At 44.3% G+C, this 11,692-nt stretch overlaps 1 protein-coding gene across 1 annotated transcript in view; it reads right to left on the bottom strand.

Moving 5' to 3' along the window:
* Positions 1-445: 445 nt before the first annotated feature.
* ipo11 (importin 11) overlaps positions 446-11,692 on the bottom strand; it is a 245,623-nt gene continuing 234,376 nt past the window's right edge. The window contains exon 29 of the mRNA XM_046346795.1: positions 446-1,490. Coding sequence (XP_046202751.1) covers positions 1,326-1,490 — 165 coding nt within the window. The 3' untranslated portion in view covers positions 446-1,325. The remainder of the gene's footprint in view (positions 1,491-11,692) is intronic.

The following is an 11,692-nucleotide window of genomic DNA, read 5'->3' as shown; positions in this document are numbered from 1 at the left end:
TTAAATGAAGTGCAACCGATTCTCTAGTCCACTGTCACCCCTGTGAAAAACGTTTTCTGTCCAAAACATCACTCAAATCACGCTTCAGTTTATGTATGTCCTCAATATGATTATATAGCATTTCATACACAACCGGGAGTAGGATCAAGTTGCCCCAAGATGCTGATCAGAGGTCAGTTTTGCTTTCCCACCCCTAATGGGTAGGATTAGAGTGGGGTTAGCTGATCCTAGATTTGTGCCTAAGAATAACTTCCATCCTGCTTCAATGTCCCGAGTTCTTCTTACCGTCATGCTACAACCATGAGACATGAAGAACCACGACATTTCAGGAAGAAAAAAAAAAAAAAAAAACTGTTTTGTTTTTAAAGTGCTCTGACACACCTTGTGACACACCATAAAATAGCAGCAGCATTCATATAGAAATGTGGTTCAACACTTTTACAAATCACTTGTTAAAAATCGCTTTAATCTCGCAGTCAGTTAATTGAATTCAGTCCGATGATATGAAAATATACACGCCCCAAAAACAGTGTCTGCATCTCTCATTAGTCCTGTCAACTTGATGATCTCAGGGTGTGAGAAACAATACAGAACAAAGAACCATGAAGAGAAATTAGCTAGCTAAACTAAAAAGTTAAATATCTTCATGCAGAGTCATCCATACTTTACATACATACATACATACAAAGTACACTTTTGCTTGCTATTCGCCTTTAAGAATAGATCTGTAAACACTGTTTGGGTCTTTCGGTCAGTGAAGCCATATTCCCATCACGCCACACACGCTTTCCCAGTAAAAAAGAAATCCAAGGCTCCTGCCTCTTCAGAAGGTTGTCTTTGCGTCGTATTGTTATATTCCCTCAATCCCCCGTCTCTTAACATCCTCCTAAGTATTTACCCCATGCTAAAACTAGAGAAGCAGAATAACTGTTAGAATGGAAGCTCTATTCATGTTTCTGTGTGTGTTTAAAAAAAAAAAGTGTTTTGTGGGTAAAGGAAGGTTCTAGGTAGGTTGTAGTTAGGGTAGGGTTTGGTAGAGAAGAGGGGGTTGTGGGTAAAGGTAAAGTGAATTATGGGTAAACATGGGTAGCAGAGGTACATGTTGCAGTCCTCTCTCTCTTCTGTGCCCAATAGGAGGTCGAGGAGAGGAAAGGTAGGCTACGGATAAGGTACAGCCGAGATGGTTAGTAGGGGGCAGAGGTTGAGGTCTTTTCTCTCCTGTGCTCAAAGGCCTATCAGGAGAGATAGATAGTATAGGTCTGGAGATGGATGCATTGAGGTTACAGGAGGGAAAGGGTAGAGATAGGTAGAGGCTCTCCTCTCTCTCAGAGGCCCTGTAGGAACTCCTGGAGCTGCCTGACGATCTCTGTGTCCACCGTCTCCATCAGAGCCCCAAAGCCCTGGTCCCCCATCAGAGCCTGCTGGGCCTTCAGCTTCTCATACACATACTGCTGTAAGGAGACACTGTGCACCGGATCCTCCAGGGCCAACTATAGGGACACACAGAGAGAGAGAGACAGGCAGTTAGCAGGACGCCCAAGACAGATTCTCATAGACCTACTGCTGTAAGGTCATACATCTAGCTAGAAATTCCTCTAGCTTTAGGAGGTAGAGAGAAATGTAGGAAGTCAGCAAGACACGTAACACAAATAGAGAATGCAGCAACACGTACTGTGCACCATGTGATCGAAGACTAGCTACAAGAGACCGAACAGGGAGTGAGTGTGTGTTTGTGTGCTAACCTGGTTGCAGATGAGAGATAGTTGTGGGAGTGTGCTTCATCAGATAATCACACTAATTAGTCTACAGGGGAAATCAGAGGAAACTGAGCCAGAGAGAAATGCCACTGTGAGCTTCTTCTGAGAGGCAGGTAATGACCTTCTTGACTCCTAAGCCAATCAGTGAAGGTATACTCGCTATGGTAATTCCCTGTCATTACTGTGTAATCAAACCACCAGGGTTGAGTATGGACTTAATAGAGAGAATGTCATCAACGTTACACAATAACAATCCGAATCAGAGTGCCCTAATCTGACACGTGTGTTATGGTTCACACTCAATGATTTCCCAGATGGAACAGTTAAAAGCAATGCTGAGGTAAATCACGATCAATATCACGCATGTAGTGAAGTGAAATTATGAGCAAGGGACCTCCAATTAAAAATACGTTTGTGGTGTGTGTGTGTGTGTGTGTGAAACAGTAGCCAATTATGGAAGCTAACACATGCATAGGTGCACATTGAGTGTGGTTCCCCACACTGCGCAGGAATAGAAAAGCACTAAACATAGATGCTCTGCATACTGGGCACAACAGAGAGAACATATGATGAATAGAACAAAGGAGAGGGACAAAGAGATATAGAGTGACAGCTAAAGAGCGAGGAGTGGAAAGAGAGAAAGCCGTGTGGCTTGAGAGTAATGTAAAAAAGAAAAGAAAAAAGGCAACTGATTAGGGGATTGGGATCGGTATTTGGGTGAACTATACGACCCCTGCTGTTTCTACCGGCTGAGGTAAAAACCTGACACGGCGCTAAAATAATCAAACAAACACAGGGGTATTGCGATCCTCTGGAGAGAGAGGAACAGGAGAAACAGACTACTATAACTGTTCAACACGGGGTTTCAAAGAGCATAAGAGAGAGTGAGGCCGGGACGATACCAGAGGTTGTTATCCTGGCACCACACAGCCAGGTCTCTGACCTCCTCCCTATAGGCTGTCTCATTGATATTGGTGATCAGGCCCTGTTGTGTCACCGGCAAACTTAATGATGGCGTTGGAGTTGTCCCTGACCATGCAGTCATGGGTGAATAGGGAGTACAGGAGGGGACTGAGCACACAGCCCTGAGGGGCTCCAGTGTTGAGGATCAGCGTGGCAGATGTGTTGTTACCAACTCTTACCACATAGGGGCGGCTTGTCAGGAAGTCCAGGATCCAGTTGCAGAGGGAGGTGTTTAGTCCCAGGGTCCTTAGCTTGGTGATGAGCTTTGAGGGTACTATGGTGTTGAACCCTGTGCTGTAGGCAATGAATAGCATTCTCACGTAGTTCCTTTTGTCCAGGTGGGAAAGGGCAGTGTGGAGTGCAATAGAGATTGCATCATCTGTGGATCTGTTGGGACGGTATGCAAATTGGAGTGGGTCTAGGGTTTCTGGGATAATGGTGTTGATGTGAGCAATGACCAGCCTTTCAAATCACTTCATGGCTACAGAGGTGAGTGCTTACGGGTCAGTAGTCATTTAGGCAGGTTACCTTAGTGTTCTTGGGCACACCATCATCCCGGAAACCCTAGACCCACTCCAACTCGCATAATGTGGTGTGGTGCCAGGACAACAACCTCTACCTCAACATGAACAAGACAAAGGAGCTGATTGTGAACGACAGGAAAAGGAAGGGTGAACACGCCCCCAGTCACATCGGCGGGGCTGTAATGGATCGGGTCGAGAGCTTCAAGTTCCTTGATGTCCAAACCATCATGTTCCAAACATACCAAGACAGTTGTGAAGAGGGCACGACAACACCTTTTCCCACTCAGGAGACTGAAAAGATTTGGCACGGGTCCCCAGATCCTCAAAAAGTTATACAGCTGCACCATGGAGAGCATCCTGCTGACTGGTTGCATCACCGACTGGTATGGCAACTGCTCGGCATCCGACTGTACAGAGGGTAGTAGTGTGTACGGCCCAGTAAGCATTTCACGGTAAGGTCTACTCCTGTTGTATTCGGCGCATGTGACAAGTTAAATTTGATTTGATTTTCCTGTGATATTACATAAATTCTTCTCAGGGCTGGGTTTTAATTGAATGTTATCACACACCAGCATGGGATTGTTAATTAATCAGAAACCACTGCAAAGTTTTTCTTTTTTGGGACTGAGATGTGCCAAACATTCAAGGAAATTATAGTTACATGTAATTTGCGGCATGCATGACCATGAGCAAAGTCATTGTAGCCTATAATTTAACTTCCCCTGTGAGAACCATGAGCACGTGCTGACTTGGCTTTGCTGTACATCACATCAAAGCCTGCCAGCAGCCTACCTACCAAAGGTCGCACAGTGTCCATTACAACGCAGAAAAGCACAAATCAGCCACCAATAGTTATCCGTATAACCGGAGCTTCATCTTATTATTCTAACTGTTTCTATGGTGTATTCCAGGCTGCAATTTATGGAAGACGGCAAAACTTCATGGCAAAAGATAGGCAAGCGGTTTCCATCTGAGGTGAAGTTTTCCCTAAATCAATGCTTATGACAAATCCAGCTCCAGAACCAGCCATAGGGCCAGCTGGATAATATTTTGAATACGGCGGCGTAAAAAAAGTAACACAAATAAATGCCTGGGCACTTTAAATCAACGCCTGGACACCCGCCCGCTACCCTGTGGGAACACAACTGTTCAGTCAGTGAGAAGAGAAAAGGGTATGACAGAGGAAGGGAAAGGGGAGAAGAGGGGGGGGGGTAAGATGAAAGGAGAAATGATGGTAAGGGGAGAAAAGAGGCAAGCGGAGAGAAGAGAATGGTTGACAGATAGGCAGGAGCCTAAGGAGCACAGGGTTGTTTAGACAGAGAGAATAAGACAGAGGGAGAATAGAAGGAAGAAGAGAACGAGGGTAAGGGAAAAGAGTGAAGAGGTGAGGAGAAAGCTGCTTTCCGAGAAGCATTAACCTGTGGATACGCCACTGTTCAGTCAGAAGGAGCGGGAGAGGAGGGATGTAGAAGAGAGATGAGTGGAAGGGAGAGATGAAGGGAGAGATCAGGGAAAGAGATGAAACGTAGGGAAAGGGAAAAATGCTGGCTGTGGGTTGAGTGGCAGTAGCCTAGTGAGAAGAGGGGAGATGCAGGTGAGAGATGAGAGGAGAAGAGAGATGAAGGGAGACGCATGTAAGGGAAAAAGAGGGAAGAGGTTACTGGCAGAAGCCTGGTGGGTACAGATCTGTTTTATCAGCGAGAAAAGGGAGAGGAAAGAGGACAAAAGAGGGGGAAGAGGAAAGGTCCTGTAGCTGGTAGAGGTCTGGTGGGCGGAGGGCAATTGTGTCGAAGGCTCAGTGCCAACTGGCACTCTATTCACTACTTTTGACCAGAGTAGTGCACTATAAGGATTGGGGTGTCATTTGGAACATAACCTAAATATCTAATCCTGTTACCTACGGTCTCCGCAGGTACTATCTGCTGTTGATTCTGTATATAGAGAAAAACCAGACAACTTGGATGCAATAATTTTTTGCTCCAGTTTTGTTTGCAGGTTTATGGTGGCGCCTGCTAGAAACTACTTGAGACCTGTGTAATAACTGTGTAATAACACCAAATCCCTGTCTGGGGGTGGATCCACAGCTTCCTGGGTAACATCATCTGTACTATGATTTAATACATGTAACCGGTGTCTTGCAATTTCCCGAACAAGTTCCTTCCTGTTTCCAGAGGACAAAAATGATAATAATAATATACCATTTCTATGACGTACTAATGCAACAATACAAAACAGGTATGTGCGAACAGATGCAGTGAACGGACACATCAACTGTCTGAGGGCTGCTTTTTTTTAGTTGCCTAAGAGCTCAAGTCACAAAATAAAATGGTCAGTAACACAATATGGGCCCAAAAAGGCGTACGAAAATTGTGTTGTGTGATGCAAGGAACTACTTCACAAAATAACCTTTATTATCATCACTGGTATTGACAATGGAAGGCTGCTGGTCTCTGATCCCATATATTACATCTCTTGCTGTTGTGGCTTTGAGCAAGGCACTTAACACCCACAAAGTAAAATAATGCACTGTATAAAAACACATGTGGTCCATCAAGCCTCCATCTGGAGAGCTACTGGGTGTGCAGGCTTTTGATACAGCCCTGCTCAAACACACCAGTCAGCTTTGTCGGAATTACATGGCCAGTATTGAATAGAGGAGAATCCTAGCCAATTTTGGGTGCTTGAGAGACCGTTTTACAACCAGAATATGCAGAATTGGTTTCATCAATTGCCACCCGTATCAACTGCGTGTATTGGTAATTTGCGGTTATACACGAGTGCCGGACATCGCACGTGACAAGGACATAAATGTGCGCTAATCGCTAAATAGTTAACTAGTGAGATAAACAGCCACACTACACCATATGTTTTGAATTGGTTACCTAGTTATTCTGTTGTATATCATTATTTCTTCCTCCACCTCTCGCCCTCCCCTCCCCCCTCTCTCGCAACGAACCACTGGCACATACGCAGGTGATGCACACACCATGACTTTTCCAGGATTTTCATTGCTATAACTGGGCAAATAACTCAATAGCAATTATAATCAACAAATGTGCAAATGCGGATAGGCTTGCTTTGATTAAAAAAATACGCATCTGGCGACTGCATGATTGAAAGACAGCTCATGTCTGTCAATGCAGGCCTACAATAATTATACTCCGATGTGCTCTGCAGAGATTGGGAGGACAGTGAGCAAAACATCGCATCCGGAGGAGACTTCGATCGGAATAGCCTAAATGTTTGATTCGGTTTGCGAGACTTAAAAAAAAAACCTTGTCCATTCAGACAACTAATCTATAATCCGCTTGTCCAACACATTTAATTGTTATTATTATTATTATTATTTTTTTTATACTTGTCTCGGGCAAGCGTTAATGTCGAGCCCTGCTCCATGACACATAAACACATCTCCAAACTAGCTGTGTGGCAGAGGCTCAACATATGTGCTACTCACCTCACCTCATCTCGCCTCGAGATAATTGAGACATGGATTGTGTGTACATTTCAGAGGGTGAATGGGCAGGACAAAATATTTAAGTGCCTTTGAAGGGAGTATGGTAGTAGGTACCAGGCGCACCGGTTTGAGTGTGTCAAGGACTGCAACACTGTTTTTCACGCTCAACAGTTTCTCGTGTGTATCAAGAATGATTCACCACCCAAAGGACATCCAGCCAATTTGACAACTGTGGGAAGCATTGGAGTCAACATGGGCCAGCATCCCTGTGGAACGCTTTCGACACTGTGTAGAGTTCATGCCCCAACGAATTGAGGCTGTTTCTCAGGGCAAAAGGGGGTGCAAGCTCAATATTAGGAAGGTGTTCCTAATGTTTTGTAGACTCACTGTATGAGTCATGTGTTAAACATTTTAGAAGAAGAGGAAGAAAAGGAGGGAGGACAGAAGAGGAATAGAGAATATGTGTAATGAACTTCGTCTGTTGTTTGTAGAGAGTCAGACCGAAATGCAGCGTGTAGGTTACTCATGACTTTTAATGAAGAATAATGCGGTACATGAGATAACTGAAAATACGAAAACAACAAACGAGTGAAACAAATACAGCCTATCTGGTGACTAACACTAAGACAGGTACAATCACCCACGAAATACAACGCACACTCAAGCTACCTAAATACGGTTCCCAATCCGAGACAACTAGAACCAGCTGACTCCAATTTGGAATCGCCTCAGGCAGCCAAGCCTAACTAGACACACCCCTAATAATACACACTCCCAATTAATACAAACCCCAATACGAAATACAACATATAAACCCATGTCACACCCTGGCCTACCCAAACATATAACAAAAACACAAGATACAATGACCAAGGCGTGACAATATGGAGAAAGCAAATCCAGAGGCATTTCTTTAGCAGTCTACACGAGCACACGCAAGCGCAGACACACACTTTAGCATTCTCGCCGCGTGTGGTGGGAAACCTTGAAAAGATGCGCACACACACACACACACACACACACACACACACACACACACACACACACACACACACACACACACACACACACACACACACACACACACACACACACACACACACACACACACACACACACACACACACACACACACACACGATACTGAATAATGGGAAACAACATCAAATGCCTACCTCAAAACACCAGTTTGAACGAGGTTTACCAAACACAGATGGAGAGCCCAGCTCCCCTGTGCATGTTGCCGTCTTCTCTGCCCACGGTAACGAGCGCTGATTTTAGTGGACGCTGTTGTCTTGCATAAACTAATTTGTGCTGTACTGTAGACAATCCTCCCTGATTGGAGATCCAGCCATTCCACAAACACAACCACACTGGTCCTGCTCTATTCTGGACTGGGCCTCTCAGGTCATATTACTAATTATTATTATTTATTATTATTAATTATTACTTACTCATATTACTATTAATTCAACTAAGCCTATCAGCTGGCTGTGTCCATTACCATACAGCTAAGGGCCAGTCTTTTCACATTGACACTCTAGTCCTGGAGAGCTGCAATGTGTGCAGACTGGTGTTTCCACCCTGCACTTGACCTAAGTTCACGGTGAGTCACTGGAGCCAAGCCAAGGAAACACAAAAGTCTGTGGTCTAATGGAAATGGCATTTCAGTCTCTCTTCACACGACACTACACTTAGCCCAATTAAAGTCTGCCTCTCTGGTCCCAATGACAACATTACTCAGCACGTTTAAATTACTCCCATTGATACACCAATTTTTAACTGTCATCTTTAATAAGGCAGTCATTAAGACTATATGAGGGTGCTTAAAAAGATGACAGGAGACATTTACCTTGGGGAAAAAGTAATTGGAGTGTGTGTGTGTGTGTTTAGAGGTAAAACGCTGTTGCACTCTGATCGATACAGAGGGAATGTCTAACTGGCCTGTCTAGACCAGGTCAATAACCCAACATTAAAGGGACAATCCTTAGTTGAAACAATGACGAGATGTCCCTGCCTCTGTATTGGTAAAATGCTGAGGGACGGGCCTGGAGAAATGTAACCACTCAAATTCAAAGACAGAGCTACTGTATGGATGCAAGGACAATCCAAGATATTACAAGTGTAGTTCTAAGCACATTTTGAGGCTATCCAATGTTTGTTTACAATGTTTAGAAATATTGGCCATTTCTTTCCTTTCAATTTTGGGTTCCGATGGGGTACGATAGTTGAACTACGTTCCTGAGGCATTTATACGTGCATTCTTCCCAAATCAATGACTATATCTCATTAATCCAAAAGTCCAAAAATGGATGTGCAGTTGCAATCCCGGATTGCCCTTTCAAGTATGAGACTGTAAATCTGATCAAACGTCATCACACCCTTTACCTCACACAGACACAAGAGGTTGTGGAACCGTCTTAGAGGTAATAATTAAGGTTAAACTACTCACAATAATATTCATTATAACAATTCTGAAATTCAGAGTTGATATTATTTACTAACACGCACACAAGAGTCCACATTTTCCCTGTAAACTGCAGGCAGGTATGATAAATGGGAGACCGCTTCTGCAGTGACAGGTGGTTATTGAAACAGCACTAATGAGTGTTATCTGTATTCATAATGATCTTCATTACACTAGTCAGTAGAGCTGCTAAAACAACAGGAGATGGGCTGGGGTTACCTTGGTGCTCCAACTGAGGACGGGAGGAATTTAAGCTTTTCGGACCGTAGGAAAGCCATGTGTGTGCCTATATGCTGTCATGAAAATACAAGCAGGCACGCACACATAGTCACACATGCACGCACAGTCCCTGTACCCCCTCACTGCTAACGAGACGCCATTAGCAGTGAACTCTGGGTCAATTAGTGACCCGGGTCTCGCTGTTGAGCGTGGGATGCAAGGGCCTGCCTGGGAGCCCAGGTGTCAGAGAGGAAAACAAGTTACTGTATTGACTAATCACTGATACGGGAATAGGGATGTGTGAGGTGTGTGTGTATGTGTTTCTGCATATTTTGAAAGAGAGGGAGGAGAGAAAAGAGAGTCAGAAGAAAGGAAAGACTGGGGGCAGAGATGCGTATGATGAGAAGAACTATGAGCGAGAGAGATGGAGGGAAAACTGCTGAAAGATGGACAATGAAAGTAAAAACAGACATTTCGCTGTCTCTCTCCTGTGTGTGATGTATTGACTAGGTTCATGATCCCTAAGCTCGTCAGAGGATTAAGCCTTAATTATAGTGATTTCCACACTAAATGAAGCAGTACAAATTAAATTGCCTTGAACAGCATTGGGCGAAAGGGCGTAATTAGTTATAACACACAAACCCACACACACGCGTACGCACACCCCCCACAAAACACCAATCAGAGCACACCAACTGTCCAACTTAACCCTGCTGATGATTTCTGTTATTTTACTGTGGGCATAAGTAAACAAACTAAACAAAGCCACATCGACACAGAGGGCAATGTGTGTGTGTGTGCATAGGGCAGCAGGTAGCCTAGCGGTTAAGGGCGTTGGGCCAGTGAACAGAAAGGTCGCTGTTTCAAATCCCCGAGCCAACTAGGTAAAAAACCTGTTGATGTGCCCTCAAGACACTTAACCCTAATTGCTTCTGTAAGTCGCTCTGGATAAGAGTGCCTGCTAAATTACTCAAATGAGAAAATGCATTGGGAAAATTGCACATAGGCTACCTCAGATCAACTTCAAATATCTATCAAATATTGTACTATGTAACTATCTATTTAACTGAAGGACTATGGTGTGCCTGTGCTTAATATCTAGTGAATGTGAAGCCACAAACACAGATACTAATCAAAAGATTAGCCTCCTCTGTTCTTTTGAGCCAGTAGCAGTGTTGGCTGGAGTTCTTGGGAGGCATCGGGGGGTATAACAGCAGCTCTAAGAGATCAATAAGCCCAAAGGGACCTGCCTCTGTGAATTACTCTGTATGTGTGTGGGTGTGTGTGTGTCCTGTGAGATGCCCAGGAGCTGCTGATTGAAGACAGGAGTGAGACAAGCCATCAGGGGAGATGAGAGTAGAGGAAAAAAAAAAATCAGTTTTATTGTGTTCTCCAGAGATGAAAGAGGCTTTATAAACGACCACAGTAAATAGCTGATGTGGCAAGCAATCATAGGACTGATTGATGGCATGGACTGAGGAAACACAGCTGAGCATGTAGGTGAGGAATTGTGTGTGTGTGTGTGTGTGTGTGTGTGTGTGTGTGTGTGCGTGCGTGCGTGCGTGCGTGCGTGCGTGCGTGCATATGTCTGTCTCAGATAAGGATAACTCACAGGCGGAATCAATAACAGAATGATGTCATCCGCACCATTGGTCTTCGGGTGCCTTTATTTTTATTACTGGTGACACACATTTTCAGTCAATTCACTACTGTGCTTGTCTGCATTGGGTCTGTCTGTTGCTAGCAAATGGCCAGTCCCTTTTTTTTAGTGTACAGCCAGTAGAGTGGAAATGAGACCGAGTCAGCCTCTAGCTACAAGGTTCAACAATGGAACACCACGGTTCCAATTAAATTTCCGCAGTAGTACAAACTTCAGTGAGATCAAAAAAGAAGAAGAAGTAAAAAGCAGGAGATGAGCATTGTGTCCTTCCATTTCCAATCACCAGACTGTGGAGTGACTGACTCTGAACAAGCCAGAAAGAACCATCTGACCAAGAGACCAATCATGCCACTCAATTATCACACTCAGCCTTGAGGCCTCCGGCCGGCACACACCAATCAATCCATGTATCAATGCATCAAAGAGAGCTTTCACAAACAACTCCACCAATCAATCCATGTATCAATGCATGAAAAATAAATGGAACTGACAAGCTAGCACGCACGCACGAACACACGTATGTACACAAATCCACCAATTGATTGATGTATCAATGCCCATAAGTGCCAGGAAACAGAACAGTCCGATCCATGTCATCAGATAAGTGGTTCCTCATTGGACACCTGTCTGGGTGGTTCAATAGTT

Source organism: Oncorhynchus gorbuscha, linkage group LG04 (assembly GCF_021184085.1).
Source record: "Oncorhynchus gorbuscha isolate QuinsamMale2020 ecotype Even-year linkage group LG04, OgorEven_v1.0, whole genome shotgun sequence".
NCBI classification, from domain to species: Eukaryota; Metazoa; Chordata; class Actinopteri; order Salmoniformes; family Salmonidae; genus Oncorhynchus; species Oncorhynchus gorbuscha.
Note: the sequence above shows the minus strand (reverse complement) of the source record. Positions and strands in the feature narration are given on the sequence as shown.